Source organism: Mastigoproctus giganteus, chromosome 10, assembly GCF_048544385.1.
Source record: "Mastigoproctus giganteus isolate SK-2022 chromosome 10, ASM4854438v1, whole genome shotgun sequence".
In the NCBI taxonomy this organism is placed as follows: domain Eukaryota; kingdom Metazoa; phylum Arthropoda; class Arachnida; order Uropygi; family Thelyphonidae; genus Mastigoproctus; species Mastigoproctus giganteus.
In genome coordinates, this window is record NC_143584.1 from 165,650,450 (window position 1) to 165,668,715 (window position 18,266).

The 18,266-nt window shown below is 35.7% G+C and overlaps 1 protein-coding gene across 2 annotated transcripts in view; it reads right to left on the minus strand.

Moving 5' to 3' along the window:
• LOC150079452 (calpain-7-like) overlaps nt 1-18,266 on the minus strand; it is a 133,377-nt gene that overhangs the window by 67,498 nt on the left and 47,613 nt on the right. The window contains exons 8-11 of one of the 2 annotated variants that reach the window (XM_090384076.1): nt 15,636-15,721; nt 9,860-9,953; nt 6,171-6,317; nt 1,828-2,055 (exon numbers count right to left, since the gene is read on the minus strand). In XM_090384076.1, the coding sequence (XP_090240202.1) occupies nt 1,828-2,055; nt 6,171-6,317; nt 9,860-9,953; nt 15,636-15,721 (555 nt within the window). The remainder of the gene's footprint in view (nt 1-1,827; nt 2,056-6,170; nt 6,318-9,859; nt 9,954-15,635; nt 15,722-18,266) is intronic. The other variant, XM_090384077.1, reaches the window with a different exon arrangement.

The window sequence follows — 18,266 nt, forward strand, 5'->3', positions numbered from 1 at the left end:
TGTGCTTTAGAAAAATATCACAAAGGGGTTTAAAATTGATTCTTATAACGGAACATATGATAATGATGAAAGTGTAGTGCATTTTAATGATTTGAATTGGTAACTAATACAATTTACAAACCACGCTCACAACCTTTTATATGGCCTATTGACCTTAAAAATGACATTTTAGAGAGATAAATCGATTAGTTATACAGCGAAAATTTCAATTCCGAGATCTTGAAACGAATTACCAATGTGTTACCAAATTACCAAAAAACAATGTGTTATTTGGGTCACATTACGATATTTTAACGATACGATGGTGTCTCTCGAACTGATTAATATCGTAAAGCGGGGTACACTGTATTGTATAGTTACACACGTGGTTCGGAATGTGGTATTTATGAATGTTTAACACTCCTTTTTTTTCAATTAATGTTCATATTTTCGATTTTGTTGATACTTGATAATTGGGTAAAAAAACTCGTAAACCCGGGAACTCGTAAAGCAAGAACTGCCTGTATATATGCACACACAGCCATCCCAATCAATTCTTCATTTCAATGTTCCTTATATTATAGCTGCTTATCTTTCTTATTACTTATGAGTGCAGCATATAATCCTCAAAGGAATGTGGTCCAATTAACAAAATTTGTAAACCAACACCAAACCACTATCACATGGAGAATGGAGAGGGTACTTTGCTGACAATGCCCAAAAGTGACTTCCCGACACCTAACAATTATGAATACTCATTTTACCACTTAAATAGAAATGAGCCTCATCAGTTCACAAGACATTCCCCATCCTTGCCAGAAACCATTATGTTGATATGTGGATCAATTTATGTTAGCAGTTACACTAAATGGATCTTGGGTAGGTATCATTGAATGATGGATCAAAGAACATTACAGACACTTGATCACAGAATGTTAAGCTGTAATAATATTGCCCTACCACTAATGAACAAATGTTGATGATATGCTGTGTCATGAGCTACAGCAACAGCAATTTCTTCAACAACAGCCACTGTGAATGTGAGATGTCTTTTGTTGTGAGCTACAGATATATCACCAGTTTCTTTGTATTTTCTCATTATTTTGTGCAGCCTGTTTTGGGAAAGTGGTCCTCTTCTTAATCCATTTAAATATTGGCATTCTTTAAGAGCAGCTATGGAGTTGCAGTTGTTCTGATAAAAGAGCTTTGCTAACAAAGTATGATCCTTCTTTTGGAGGACCATTTCAAGATCTGTTGAATGCAATCACCATCTCCATTTTTAAATCCTCTCAGATTTGCCAGCAGTGATCACAAGATGAGGTGAGATTTACATTGTGGTACGCACGATGTTAACTGCCTCTTGGTGGCTGTGTTCTCTCCCCCACACCCCACTTTCCCTTTCTGCATGCATTGGGCAGTGTCTCCATTCCAAATTTCATCTTTTTGCCTTTAATGACTTCACCTACAGCCAGCTAGGGACAAAATTAAATTATAACCTGCATAAGTAACTCATATAAAGTTCAGCAAAATAACAGTACTGAAATATAAAATTATATATTAAAAACTCACCTACCTAAACATATAAAAACTATTTAAATGATAACAATAAACCTTAGAATACCTAAAGTTGCCTGCAAGTTTAAATTTTGAAAAAAAAAAAAAAAAAAAGTGTACATAGAAACTGATATTGAGTTTGCTCTGTACAGTACATATCATTTTCACAAGGTGAGGTTCTACACCTATAATTTTCAGCAATTTTGGATAGAAATCAGTGCTAATTAAACACTACATAAAACTATTCTCATGCATTTTATTTAATTTATTTATTTTTTGTTTTAAAGTTCTTACCATTACTTCCCTGACATCCAACATTGCATAAGCATGTGTAGTAACTAAACCGGCTCGCTCAGCTTCAAAATCACTTATATCTCCAGTCGCTATAGTAGCAAGGACATCTCCTTTTCGGTGATGATCAAACAACAACTTAAAAAGATTATCTTTATTAAAATCAGAATCCTTGGTTCTGATAGCTATTCTCTCTGGAATCCATCCTGTTAGTGCATTCAGATCTATATTCTAGTGAAATTAAATGTATAATTAAAATAACCAAATAAAAAATACACTGCACAAATTTATTTTATAACAATTAAATAAAATAAATATATCTATGAAATATGTGAAACAAATAAAAACAATTCTAACATGATAACATTTTAAATACAAAATTCCCAACTATGGTGAATTTTCACATGCAATTAAAAGGCAATTTAAATGAACTAAGGGTTAATTAGTGCAGCGTTATTCAACTGGGGGTATGTGTACCCCAGGTGGTATGTGGGAACTTCCCAGGGGAGTTATGTGAGAGATTAACAAGAAACAAAAATATTTTGGAACAATTGAAAGGTATTTTTTACTTAATCATATTCTGTAGTAATTACACTATTGCCATTATTAAGCTAAGTGGTGATCCTTCAGAATTAATGATTTATCCGATTTTTTACTTACGCGTGTTTTGTATTGTTGTATATACACTATTGCAATTTAAGTGATGATTCATCTGAAGTGCTGCGTTAAAGTGTCAAGTAGCAAAATCCGATTACGCACACATTCCGTTTTTGAATTAATTAAATCTGATTAAAAATTTTGACATTCTGATTGAGATGATATATATTTTCAAAAAATTTATAAAAAAATGATTTTTTAAGACTTTATGGAGATAATTAATGAAATACATGATTAGATTATTTAATAAAAAACTAATTTATCGCTATATTTATTTATTGCTATTAAGAAATGCAAAATGATGATGCTTTATAATTAAATTTTCTTTTTAATTATTGTTAATTTAGTGGTTAAAAAATATTAATGCCCCATAATTTGGCAGGTATTAATACACATAATCCAATTTTGTTCTTAGTCAATTTTTTTAATCAAATTTAATTAATCCAAAAACAATGTGTGTATAATCGGATTTTGCCAGTACCATCAAGTATTTATGAAATCACTCGAACTGCGTCCGATGGTTGTTGGATTACCAGCCGTTCACCATCCATTTTGTTTTAGTTCTTCTCTGTAAGCTCGCGGAGACAGTTGTGCATCCATGGCTGCAGTTGTGTGGTGATTTTTCCTGTTAATTCTTCCATGTGATTATTTTAATATCCCATTATGGATAAGTTTATTTTAAAGAGAAAACGCGATGGTAAGAACAGCAGTGTATGTAGTGAAAATAATGAACTGCAAAAATCTAATGAAGTTACACTTGTTACTCCATCTGGACCGAGTGGTATTGTGAATGTTGTTGGGAAATCTAAAATAATACCGCAAAATATTTGAAAGCTGAGACAAAACCCAAATATTGTTATTATCACGAAATGATGTAAGCACTTAGAATTCAAGTGCAGAGGTTTACTTGTAGTAAAATATAGTAGACATACATATATGGAGGTACAAAAATAAGAACATGGCTCTTTGGGGGTACGCAAACAAAAAAAGATTGAGAAACACTGAATTAGTGGATTCAATACACCCATAAAGTTGCTACAAACAACCCCCAAAATTACTCAACAACTCACAAATATAAAATGAAAACCTTGTCTGCAAATAAATATTATGGAAACAAAAATAAATTAAAATTTACAATACATGTTATACATACAAAATTTGTCTGCAAATAAATATTATGGAAACAAAAATAAATTAAAATTTACAATACATGTTATACATACAAAGAAAACATCAAATAACATACCCCTATAGAAGTTTTATGTAATATAAATATCTAGGATAATAGAAAACCAGAACCTCACCAAAATTAAGATTCAGTGCAGGTTAGAAGACAATAATATGCCAAAGAAAAATGACTAATTGCTAATGAAAGTCTGACGAGTGCATGCTATACACAATGAACTTAATGGATTAAATGGGACTAAGGCATAAGAAATAAGCAAAATATATTGTCTTTACTTACTGTGAAACAAATTAAAGACAAATCATAATAAACAGCTAAATCTAAAAGGATGACATACAAAAAAGGATTATGCAAAAGTTCTGAAATAATTTAGCATTAGAATAGGCATATGATGCAAGAAAGCAAGCCTTATACAGCATCAGCCAAAAAAAAAAAAAAAAAAAAAAACCCTTCCCATTTCACCCATCCATTCACTCAAAACGTGTCTAGTTCTGCCTTGAATTTATTTAAGCTGTCAACTTGTACAACGACAGATAAAAGTTTGTTCCTGAAATCAACCACCCACTGGCTAAAGGCATATTTCCGCATATCTCAATTTGAATGTATGTCCCCTAAGGCGATTAATCTGGCCAAGAGAAAAAATCCCATCAGCACAGCTTGCTCAAACCATTCAAGGTCTTATATACCTCAATCAGATCACGTCGCAGGTGCCTAGTCTCCAGACACTGTAATTTCCAAAACGTAAGCCTTTCTTGGTAACAGCAGCCTTTTGTTTCACTCATTAATCTCGTTGCTCTACTCTGTACTCATTCCAGCAGCTCTACATCCTTCCTAAAATGAGGCCTCCAGACCTGTATGCAGTACTCACAGTGTAGCCTGATCATTGCTTTATACAAGGGGATAATCACCTCCTTATCCCTGCTGGCAAAATTCCTGTATATCATTGTCAAGACCCCATGAGCTACTCTTGTAGTCTGTTTGCACTGCTCAGAAAATTCCATATCTAACAATTACGCCCAGCTCTTTTTCATTCTCCACTTCCCTGAGTGTAGTAACTGCACAGTTGGCACATTACTCTGGGATTACTTCTACCCATGTGCAGTACTTTGCATTTGTCAATGTTATACTTCAGTTGCCACATCTCAACCCACCTGCTCAACTTTTCTAGATAATGTTGCAGTAGCGCGTACTGTCATTAGTGTCATTAACAACCCTGCTAACCGACGTATTGTCTGAAAACTTAGACGTTAAGCCTGATATACCTTCATCAATATCATTAATAAATACAGAAAACAACAATGGACCCAACACTGAACTCTGGGAGACTCCACAAAGAGCAGTGTCCATAGATTACCACTCTCTCTGTCTTCTCCTACTCAACCATCCCTTTATCCATAGCAGCAATTTGCCCCCCAATGCCACACTGCTCCAATTTGTACAGCAATCTTCCATGTGCAACAGTATCAAAAGCCTTCCTAAGATCCAAATATATGATATCAAAATTATTCTTTGCATCCAGTTCCTTTGTGACCACATCATAGTATCCAATCAAATTGGTCAGACAAGACTTCTCTTTATCAAACCCAAGCTATGTCTGAACTATAACTGAAGTCTATCTAGATGATCCTGCAGTGCTTCTTTGACCATTGCTTCCATTAATTTCCCCAGAACAGAAGTTAAACTAACAGGTCTGTAATTACTTGTGTCACCTTTTGTTCCTGGGGTGGATCCCATCCACCCCAGGCACCTTTCTTATGTTTATCTTGAAGAGTTTCTGCTCCACTTTGCTCTCAATTATTACAAAATCATTTAGCTCAGTGCCAGAGTTTAATAGACCTCTGGCATTCCCCTCCCTGAATAACTCCTCATGTGTAAATGTAGATGCAAAATACTCATTCAGTTTGTCAGCTACCTGAGCAGGATCATCAACAGTTGAACCCTCGATATCAATTTGCAAGACATCTGATGATTACACATTCATATAATCACATGGTAATACATGATACAAGGTAGATTTCATAATTTTCTAATGAGGATTGTTATGCCACATCAAATCAGCATATGACTGCATTTTATTTAAGAGATAATACTGCTAATGAAATGATCTTTTTTTAAATTGTGTTGAGCTTCAACATCTTTTTCTGACCAATCAGAAAAGTATAAGCAAAATGGATTTGTAATAAGTTTTCATTCTAAAAGAGGCATTTGGTAACCTCTTTTAGAATGATAACAATAAATAGTTGATAAATAAGGAAAATATCATTTATTCACTTAGTCGTTTGGTTAAAATCCCTTTGTATATTAACCTACATTGCCACAAAATTTTTACGAAAATTTGTGAGTGCCACTTGAAGAAAGTTTAAATGTTTAAGCTACCTTTATACAGCTACTGACCTGATTCAGGATCTAGATCTTAAATCAACCAGAGTTAATTACATAGTAAATATATAGCTGAAATAATCATACATATTATAACCTTAACAAAATTTTAAAATAAACTTACTGAATTAGATCCTGGGAAATCATATCCTCCCATTACTTTCATGTATGCTTTTTCCAAAATTGAAACCCAGAATTCATTACGGTTGTTTGAATATGAACAAAGCAATTCACCATGAGTTCCCACTGGTAGAAAATCATCAACAATCACCTGGTGAAAATTTAAAAAGATGAATTATGTCTTTTAAAAATTAACATAAAAACAGTAGGTCAGACTGGTTTCATTTTAAAATGCATAAAGACATGTATGAATGTTCTATTTTACATAAAATATTTATTAAATAATAACATATCCATACGATCATCAAAATCATTTACTAAAAATTGAGAAGAGATATCTATTTCTTCATGATTTCAACTATGTTTGAAAAAGTGAAGTCATAAACTTGGTGTCCACATTTTGCATTAGCAGAATACTGGATAGGAAACTATAGAGGAAAAAATATAATACAGCTGAAACCTGTTAAAACGTGATTCCACTTATAATGCAATGTAAGCATGGCTACCATTTTTTGTCAGTTGAAACATGTTTTTAGTCACTGAAAATTAACATTTTACATTCTTTGTGAACACTTGGTGATATTTTCAGTTTAACGTGAATTTGCGATACACATTATCCTTTGATTTCCGTGAGAACAATAATAAATTACTTGTAAGTTAACTTGTTGACTTGTATCACAGAAGCACAAACTGGACTTAAATTTCTTGAAACAGAAAAGGTACATTGACTAAATTTTACAGTTAAAATGCCTTATTTAAATTGTTAAAAAGAAACAAAGAGATGCAATGAAACAGTCAACCCTTGATACAGTTATTTTAAAATAAGAAAGACTTGAAAGTAACAACTAAAATGTGCAAAAGTTTGTTTGCTAATGTCTACTTAGTAGTTGAAAGAACACTAAGTGCATTATGTTTTCCTTTTTCTCTCAAATTTTCAACAGTTTGTTAATTCCAAAACAAGAAAGTAACAATCAACACAATCATGTGGAAAACCAGTTCCTGTGAGCATTGATTTGTTTTTGTGAAAAAAGGAGTGTGTTTATTGTGTTTATGTATATTTAACAACATGAATATTGGTTTTTTAAATGTACAATTTTTAAAATGTACTTTTTGTACAGTGCATCAATAAAAGATTGAAACAATGCAATTGCATATTATTTCCATTATTATTCTTTGCATAATTTTTCTTAGACATAGTATTGCAATTACTGTGCAAAAAAAATATACAAACAAAATTAATGGTACATATGAAGTTTGAATGCTGAAAAATGGCTAGAATTTTCTAACATGATCCCATGAGATGTGCTTCTTTGGACCCCTAGCATCGCGTTATAACAGGTTTCACCTGTACATAGTTGATACTTTGTGTGTGTTTATATATACAGATACTACATTGCCAGAAAGTAACCAGACACCTGCATGTTTCCAAGGACCTTTTACAGTATACTCATAGAACCAACTTTTGATAACAGGAAGGTAGTATTTTTGGTCATTCCTCTTTCAATGCAGTGTTCAATTCAGTTACTGATTACAAGCATTTTCGTAGGCCTGATGCCATCATTCTAGTTCATGCAAAAGGGCTCAATGGGGGATAAGGTTAGGGGACTGGAAAGAATAACAAAATGTTTTCATGCCCATGTCTTCAAACCAGGTCCCCACTGGATGTGCAGTATGATATGGCACATTGTCAATCTGAAACAAAAAAAAAAGGGACCTCCCTATACTTTTGAACAGTGTAGGAAGAGAGCAGAAATGCACAGAATGTCAATGCATTCATTGGCATTCTGGTCAATGGCATTCACTTTTCCATGAATTATGACCACTGACCCAAGCCCAAACCCACCAGGAACAACTCCAGACAGTGACAGTACCTTCACCAAACTTCAGAGTTGGAATGATGCACTCTAGTAAATATTGTTTTCTGAGCATCCACCAGACCAAAACAACCATCAAACAAAAAAAAAACATGTAACACGATTCATCAGTCTGTAACACAGCTTTCCCTAGATCAATTATGAAGAGATGTGTACCAGGCAAGCTGACATTATGCACTGCATGCTGTGATATTTAGTTCGTTTGCTAAGCTCTTCCATAAAATCTGATGAAATGTAGCTGCCTAATGTGTTGTTGTCATATTAATATCAGTTCTTGTGACCTCCTTGAAGTCCTGGTTGACACTATTTGATGAGTATACTTCCAAAAAAAAAATTGATGAAAAGAGACTGGAGGACACTCAGAAGAATGGACCTATGTACCATTCTTCTGAATGTCCGCCAGTCTCTTTCCATCAATCTTTTTTTTTTTGGTCTGTCTGAACATTTCCTATGTAGCAGCACCAGTCACCATTAGACATCACTAAGTTCAATGCCTTACCCCATATACTGTATTTTGTTGATCTGCTTACTTCTAGCATGAATGCAACTGCTTTTATACATATTCCTAATGTGGATTGTGGGCATGGTTTCTCAGTGGACCTTTATAGGCATGGATCCACCTCTCCCCTAGGGGGGGAAAAAGTGCTAAAATAGTTTATAAACACCAAGAATATGGAGGAAAAGGAGTGTACTAGTGATAGAAACTTTTTTTTGCAACAACTGCTTACTCCCCTACTATCTAGGACTTGCACAGAAAACTGATAGGATACATTTACGCATGCCTGGCCCCAGATTACACACAGATGTGAGGTATCCCAGGGTGAAATTGATTATAGTAAGCCTGCCATCATTTTACATTTCTGGAAAGAAAGCAGTGACATTTCATGATGTGGTTATGTGACATTTCATGTTGGTATTAACCAAAAGTACTGGCACAGACAGCGATTTAATGGCATGTGAATAAGCTACTGGCACTACAGAATATAGTATTAATTGGGATGGGGAATGACACATTCGCCTAGTCTCTGAAGGATTTGTGCTCAGAAGGGATGGGCGGTGGCGTTAGTCATGCCCTTGTGTCATTTCCAGAGTGCAGTCCATTATGGAAGTCAAAATTTCTCATGGATCCTTAATTTCCATACCAAGAGTTTACTTCTGGTATTTATTTACAGGCCTCAATATTTACTGTTAAATCAACACTGATGAAGGAGGCACTGTCTTTCAAAGATTCAGTATTTGATTACTGGAAGAATTTTAATTCCGTTAATTATATATATTTTATTGCTTTTATCTTTATACAGTTTGATTATATATGGTGCAATTTATTTTTATTTTAAAATGTATTGCACATTTTACACAAAAGCCTTCTGTATATTTTTTGTGTTACTATTCTGTTGCATTTTTTTTTTTTTTTTTTTTTTAATATATAAAAGGAATATAGTATAATCAAACAATACATAAGAAAAAAGACTGCGAAAGAATTTGTCCTGAGATTTTTTGACACATCGACTACCTTGGTTACAGAGTACCACTTCATATAGTTTTTTTGTGTAGTATGTCTGAACAAGTTGGTGTTCAGTAGCCAATCTGCATGTTATGTAGGCAGAAATTCTAGAATATGTGGGCCTACTTCCACAATTTACGACTATATCTCCAAGTGAAGAAGTTTTAAGAATTCCTCCAATTTGACAGAATTTAGAATCCAAAGTTTAAATATAAACTTTCAAAAGCTGGTTCCACATTAAACTTCCAGAAGTATATAAACTATTAGTTTCTGTCTAGTATCAAAAATTGGCATAATATGTAATTTGCAACTAACCTTTCTAGGTACACCATTAATGTTCAGTTTTACCATATACTTCCCACAAGGATTATATACTGGTTCTCCCTGTCGATTCTGTGGATAAATAATGCTGCAAAAAATGAACATTATTATTAGTTTTCAAAACATTTGTTTTTCCTGGTTTTTTAAGAAACAAAAAATAGACACACGCTATCTGAAAAAATATACATACACCACTGCTTAGTCTGTGTGTGTGCATGTGCTGTAAACTCCTGTTTTCTAGCACTTTTGAGGGGACTGGTCCCAAAGATTACTATAAGTAGTACAGAGGACTGGGCTTGGGAGCAGAAAAGAACACCATTAGTGGAAGTGTTATATCAGAAGTTTACTGTGTGTGTGTACGCACGTACGCACAAAAACAGTTTCATCTAATAGAACTAATAGATTAACAGTAGCCATAGGCTGAGGTGAAAGTGATTCTTGCACTGCTTCTATTGGAATGAACAGCAGCCTAGAAAGTGAGGTGATGGAAATTTCAAGGACCTGGAAGTAATAATGGAACAAGTAAATACATGGGCTGTGTTAGGTTAACTAAGAGTAAGAACAAGTGCATGTATACTTGCATGTACACCAATGCTAGGAGTATAGTAAATAAATTTGATGAATTTGAGGTACTGGTCAAGACATCAAAGGCGGGTATTGTTGGGATATCAGAGGTGCGGTGTCACACAGATATAAGAAATGCCGAACTGGAATTTGAAGAGTACAATGTGTACAGAAAGGACAGACGGGATAGAAAGGGAGGAGGGGTCATGCTTTTGTTAAGAAACAAATTCTAAGGAAGTGCATCCAGTTGATGTGGATAGACAGTGTGGTGTTGAGTCAGTTTGGTGTGACATAAGCATTGAGAAAGCAAAATTGCAAGTAGGAGTGTGTGATAGGCCAAATGACTCTGATGAGTACAATGAACAAATGTACAGAGAGATATAGAGTGGGCCAGTAAATCAGATTGTCTTATAATGGGCAATTTTAACATCCCAGATATTGACTGGAACTTGTGGTTTGGTCACTCGCACACTAGCAAGACTTGTGGATTTATTAGATGATTGTTTTCCACAGCAGTATGTTCGAGAGGCAAACAGAGGGAGTTATATTCTTGATCTGATTATCAGCAGTGATAATTCAAGCATTAAGAATCTCCAGACAGAGAAACCACTAGGTGACAGTGATCACAGTGTACTGATGTGGGATTTACTCAAAGATGAAACTACCATCAGGGTTAAAGGGAAAGGTTTTTGCTTTTGTAAAGGTCACTCCATGTCTCAGGCATTTTTTAAATTCTATACAGTGGAACGAACTGATAATGTTACCAACAGCAAATTCTAAATGGAATGCATTCAAGGAATTAATCTTGGAGGCTACTAGGCTTTTCATACCAACTAATGATACTCGTGGCAGAGAAGAAAAATGCATGGGATGCATATAAATTTTCAGGAGACATACAAGCTTATGGTAGATATAAGATAGTCTGTAATCAAGTCACAAAGGAGGTTAGGCAAGCAAAGGCAGACTACAAGAAATCATTGGCAAAGGATGCAAAGATTTTCATACCAACTAATGATACTCGTGGCAGAGAAGAAAAATGCATGGGATGCATATAAATTTTCAGGAGACATACAAGCTTATGGTAGATATAAGATAGTCTGTAATCAAGTCACAAAGGAGGTTAGGCAAGCAAAGGCAGACTACAAGAAATCATTGGCAAAGGATGCAAAGAAAAACAGTAAACACTTCTTTACTTATGTACACTCTACAAGGAGGGGGATGAATCAGATTGGTACACTTGATATTGTTGGTTCGATCGTTGATGAGCCTGCTAAGGTACAGAGCCACAGCATGGGTTTGTCAAGGGGAAGTCTTGTCTGACCAATTTGATTGGATACTAAGATGTGGTCACAAAGGAACTGGATATAAAGAATAATTTTGATATCATATACTTGTATTTCAGGAAAGCTTTTGATACTGTTGCACATTGAAGACTACTGTACAAATTGGAGCAGTATGGCATTAAGGGCAAGGCAAGTTGCTACAATGGATAAAAGGATGGTTGAGTGGGAGAAGACAGAGTGGTGGTCAATGGTTACTGCTCTACATAGACTAATGTTATTAGTGGTGTCCCTCAGGGTTCGGTGTTGGGTCCATTGTTGTTTTGTATATTCATCAATGATATTGATGAAGGTCTATCAAGCTTAATGTCAAAGTTTACAGATGATACAAAGGTTGACATGGTTGTTAATAACAGTAATGACAGTATGCTGCTGCAACTGGATCTGGAAAAGTTGGGTATATGGGCTGAGAAGTGGCAACTGAAGTTTAACACTGACAAATGCAAAGTACTGCTTATGGGTAGCAGTAACCCCAGATAAATGTAAGAACTATGTGGTGTTACACTCAGGGTAGTGGACAATTACCTTGGGGTAATTATGCAGTCAGATATGAAGTTTTCTGAGCAGTGCAGACAGGCTGCCAGAGTAGGTCATGGGGTCTTGTCAATGATGTACAGGAATTTTGCAATCAGGGATAAGGAGGTGATTATCCCCTTGTATAAGGCAATGGTCAGGCCAAACCTTGAGTACTATGTACAGGTCTGGAAGCCTCATTTTAGGAAGGATGTAGAGTTGCTAGAACGAGTACATAGAAGGGCAAAAAGACTGGTGAAGGGAACAGAGGGGTGCTCCTATGAAGAAAGGCATAAGTTCTGCAAATTGCAGCTTCTGAAGACTAGGCACCTGCGAAGCGATCTGATTGAGGTGTATAAGGCCTTGAATGGATTGAGCAGGCTTAATGCTGATGGGATTCTTCCTCTTGCTCAGATTACAAACCTGAGGGGGCATAGATGCAAACTGAGGAAAGACAGTTGTAGAATAGATGTGTGGAAGTTTGCCTTTAGCCAGAGGGTAGTTGATTGCTGAAACAAACTTCCATCTGTTGTTGATAGCTTAAATAAATTTAAGCCAGAACTAGACAAACATTTGGAATGAATAGATCAGTGAAATGGGAAGGGGGTTTTTTTTGGCTGATGCTCTATAAGCTTGCTTTCTTGCATCATGTGCCTCTGCTAATGCTAATGCTAGTTTCGTAATGATGCATTATCTACTGATGGCAGAACAATGACTGATACACTGGCAGTGTGTGAAAAGAAGTGAATCCCAGGAAGATGTATCTTGTTTCCTACCACTTACAAACTTCTATACACAAAGCAGCTACAACTTGGAATGCTGGTAGCAAAAAGATATGCCTGCTTACTACATATTTTGCAGCTTGCAGTAAGAAATCTGTTTTTGTTTGATTTATGCCAAAAATTTCATTAATCCAAAATCTCTCTCTGGAAACTGGAAAACCTCTTTGAAAGTTTTTCTGTAAAAAACAAAGTACCACATTCCAAATGCATGTACATAAGCAAAAAAATTATCTAGCTACACATTACACTCATACTTTGCAGATAACTAGGGATGAATCTGTGCACTCTAGGATGCAAAAAATTTTAATAAGGCAAAAAAAAAAAAAAAAAAAAACTGCCAGAAAAATTTGGATTTCCATTAACAAGACAAGTAATGCAGTGAGAAGGCATACCTGCCAAGATAATCACTGGACCCATGGAAACAATAAGGTACAAAACTCTTAAAATTATTTTCCCTTCATTGCTTCACATCAGTTATTTAGCACATGCACATCACAGAGCTGCAAAGGAAGTATATAGTTTATTTTCTAACAGGGCTGGTGATAGCATTTGTGGCACCTGAGGCAAAACCTTGTAATGCATCTAGCAGCATATCGTATCGTATCCTCGTATCACATCTAGCAGCACCTATTTTAGGCAGCGCCTGTGGCAAGTACCTCACTTGTGCACCCCTAGCACTGGCTCTGTTTCCTGATGTTGATCTACTGGTGCCCAATGGCAAAATTTTTTATGAAACTCCATTACATCTTCAGTTGTTCAAGAGAATCACGCATGGTATGCCATGCAAAAGAGCTTAGTGAATATGAATCCAAAGAGATTGCAGATTACTGAAGCTTCTCAACATTGCAAAGACTTCTACCTGGAACTTATGTAAGTGAGAGGGTATGTCAATTTTGAACACAAAATGGGAGATCATGTATCTTAAAAACAAAACAAGGGATCTCATGTTGTCTGCAAACTGAACACACACAGAGCTGCCAAAGAATTATACAAGAGGCCTGGAAATGTACAGGTGTTGTTGTCAGTGCATAAACTATATGCAGAGCATTACATCAAGAAATTCTGCATATGATTTTTCATCTACAAATCTTTCATATGATTTCTTTTCTTGTGAAATCTTTCACAAAAACTAAGCCCATGAGGCATTTTCTACAGAAAATTTGTCTGTTTTGCTGGAGGGAAGCACAGAATTTCTGGGCCAGGGGTTCGGAACATGGTCTGAACTTATTTTAGTTCTGTACTTTTGCAAGATTTCTTAATCTGACATGCGACATTTAAAAATTTACTGCATGCACTTAATGCATCTTTTCAGTGTTCTGTAATGGTAAGAGAATTCTGTTAAAAAAAGAAACAAAAATGTTACCATAATTATTTTCTGTTTAATACTATTGGATTGCAGAGGTATTCTAATGCAATAGTCGAAATAAAATCAAAATTCATACACATTATATGCATTCAGTTTGATCGTGGAGAGACTTTCTGCTCTCACTGAAGACTAAGTGCTGAGTCCTCAGCACTAAGGCTTGGACTTTTGTTCAACTCAGAGACAAACAGTTCTGCTTGCATTGATAATATCTTTTTAAATTGTATAGTATCACTTGAATAATGGTATTTGTCTTTAAGCTAAACATAAGTCCAAGCCATAATGCTGACTACTTGGTGCTCAGTGTTCAGTGAGAGCAGAAACTCTCTCCATAATTAAAATAGAATGCAGATAATCATATGTTTGTTATTTGGTTTTTAGGAGCATTAGAAACTAAGGCCATACTGCTCCGGGGATATGTGGTGGATAGTGAACATATGCCGAACTGTGAGTAATATACTTTGTCTAAGTGAACAGTAAAACACTATATGGAAGAAAAACTTCCATTTAAAAACATAACTATCATGTTTGCCAGTTCACTTAGACAAAGTATATTACTCACAGTTCGGCATATGTTCACTAATAGAGACCTTCTGCCAACTGATGAGAAGCCAGTAAGCTTCAAAACAGATGAAATGGTGGTGTCTCAGATTTTGAAATGTATAGTAGTAATCCTATACAAATTTTAAACAAATCATCAACTTAAAGCAGAACTATGAATAACAGTATTTGTCTTTGAGTTGAACGTAAGCTTAACGCTTAGCATCGAGGGCTCACGATTTGGTTTTCAGTGAGAGCTTGTTTTGTTTTGTTTTTGTTATTTGGTTTTTAGGAGCATTAGCAACTAAGGCCATATTGCTCCGGGATATGCGGTGGTCATTCCCTGACTTTTCCGCATCCTCCGTATTTGGTGGTGACGGGCTCGAACCCCGGTCTAATCAAGAAGCATGTGCTTCGCACTGCTGCTCCTTCCCACCTGGCTACGGAGGCGCCTACAGTGAGAGCACAAAGTCTCCCCCCATGACTGAAATCAAACACAGGCAACATGTATCAATTTTTGTTTCATATATTATATTTATATTCACCACAGAAACTTTCACTGCTAAAACTAAGAAGCGATTAAGCTGCTGCAATACAACTGCTTGAAGTAATGAACATATTGCAGATAGCTCTACCCCTAAAACCAACATTATATGAATTCTGCATACCTTGTAATAATTTTAGTCTTGAATCGTTTCTCATAGAGAGCACTTATGGCCAAGGAAGCAATAAAAGAACAGTCAGAAACAACAGTCTAAAAAAAAAAAAAAAAAAAAAAAACAGAAAGATATCTATTTTAAATAAAGCAATTTATTTTCATAAATAAATTCAGTGTTAATGAAGAGGATTATTTAAGACAATATTTGAACAATATGTTGCACAGTTTATCTATATTCTTTATCTAAATACTTGCACCGAAAGCACTTCAGTGCAAGTAATCAAAAAAAGAATATAGATTGTAAAATTTAGAATTATGCTTATAAAATCTTTAAATCATAAAATATCAAAATTTTGGGAGGAATAGGATCCCCTTGACCCCAAAAAAAACTTCTAAATTGAAATAAAACAGAATAAAAACTTTCCTTTTTAGATATAAATTTAACACCAATATACAGAAAACCAAAAGGCACAGCAAGGTTCTATACTACACCTCAATCACCCCTAGGAACTAAAAGAGGTATTTTAAAAGGATTCATTTTAAGAATCTGTCATGCAGTCAAGTGCATATAGCACTAAGCAGAATACTTAGCCAAGCATATACAGCTGTATCCATACACAAGAAATAATAAGTCAGTTTGGTCTTTTGATGTTTTCTTTGATGGTGTAACACCAGGATTACCAGTGGATTACCCCTAGTACTCTAGTATTAGCTCTATCAAATATTATTTGACAACATTTTTATATTAAGAATAAAAATAAAAATTAATAACTTCAAACGTTTTTGTAGATTACTACTTAATATACATAAAAACCGTTATTTCGTTCGAATCTTGCAGCCATTGTTTTTGTACTGAGTAGTAGAGAATTCAAATTTTTAATTGTGGTAACTAGGTAGCTCTAACGTATAATTATATAGCGTAATTACGCATCACTGCATTTAGGATTCTATTAGATAGAATAGTATTGACAATTAATTAATTAAATTTATTGATCTTATTAATTTAAAATATCATGCCCCAGACTAGAGCAGCAAAGCAACGGGCACAAAGTGGCAGGAGTGCTGTGACTCGGGGGAGAACTGAGGGTGGCGATTCTCCAACGCATCACAGCCTAAAAAAATGTGCAACATGTGAAATGTTTGCCGAACTCTCTGGAACAGAACATGATCTAGCCAAGGAGGATGTCTTTGTGTGTGCCAGGTGCAGAGAGTGTCTAGAAATTAGGCATCAACTCAGCATTCTACTGGGCATCCATGAGAGCTTGAGGTGTAGAGTAGATGCCCTCGAAGAAATTAATGAGGGGCCCGTCAAGCTCTCAGCTGTCCAACTCAATGCCAGAGCTCACTCCTGGGCATCAGGCAACACAACGGCAATCTCCAAGGCAGAATGCACTGGCCCCAAAGGAACTAGTTATTGTTGGTGACCCTATTGTCAGGGAGGCGGGGAATATATTGTGTAAAAAGGACAGATGGAACAGGACCAGGTTATGTCTGCCAGGGGCAAAAGTTGATGACGCTGTAAAGCATATATCATCTTTAAAGGGCACAAAAGGTGATATTGTTGTACACGTTGGCACCAATGACATTAAGAGTAGGAGATCTGCAGATTTACTTAACAAGTACAGATCAATGTTGCAAAAAAGTCATGAGTCTGCAATTCTGCCCAGACACGATAGGAGGGAGTACACGATGAGAGTCTTGTCAATCAATTCGGCCCTGGAGGGAATATGCAAGGCTCAAAGGGTAGAATTTTTTTCAGCGTGTTCTGTGCTTGTTAACAGGAGAGACTGCTTCTACAGGGATGGGATACACTTAAATAGAAAGGGTGCAAGAATATTTGCTGATGCTATCAAGGCAGTATTAGGTGGGTCAGAAAACTGCTAGCTTGGGGGGATTCACAGACTAAAAGTAGCCGCAGGCAGAGGTGAAGGTGATTCTTGCACAACTTCTATTAGAATAAGTAGTGACCTGGAGCGAGGGGTGCAGGGGGTTTCAGGGACTGATGGCAGTCATCGTGAAACAGGGTGTGTATACGGGATGTGTCAGGGTAACTAGGAATAGGTGCATGTATGCTTGCATGTGTACCAATGCTAGAAGTATAGTAAATAAAGGCGCTTCCGTAGCCAGGTGGGAAGGAGCAGCAGTGCGTAGCATACGCTTCTTGATTAGACCAGGGTTCGAGCCCGTCACCACCAAATAAGGAGGATGCAGAAAGGTCAGGGAATGACCACCGCATATTCACGGAGCAATATGGCCTTAGTTGCTAATGCTCCTAAAAAACCAAATAACAAACAAACAAACATAGTAAATAAATTTGATGAATTTGAAGTGTCGGTCAAAACATCAAAGGCGAATATTGTTGGGATATCAGAGACATGGTGTCACACTGATATTAGGAATGCAGAATTGGAATTTGGGGAGTACAATGTGCACAGAAAGGATAGACAGAATAGGAAGGGAGGAGGTGTCATGCTGTTAATTAAGAAAAACATAAAATCAAAAGAAGTGCATCCAGTTGATATAGATGAACAGTGCACTGTTGAGTCAGTTTGGTGTGACATAAGCACTGTGAAAGCAAAAATAAGTGTAGGAGTGTGTTATAGGCCTAATGACTCAAATGAGTACAATCAGTCCTCGTATA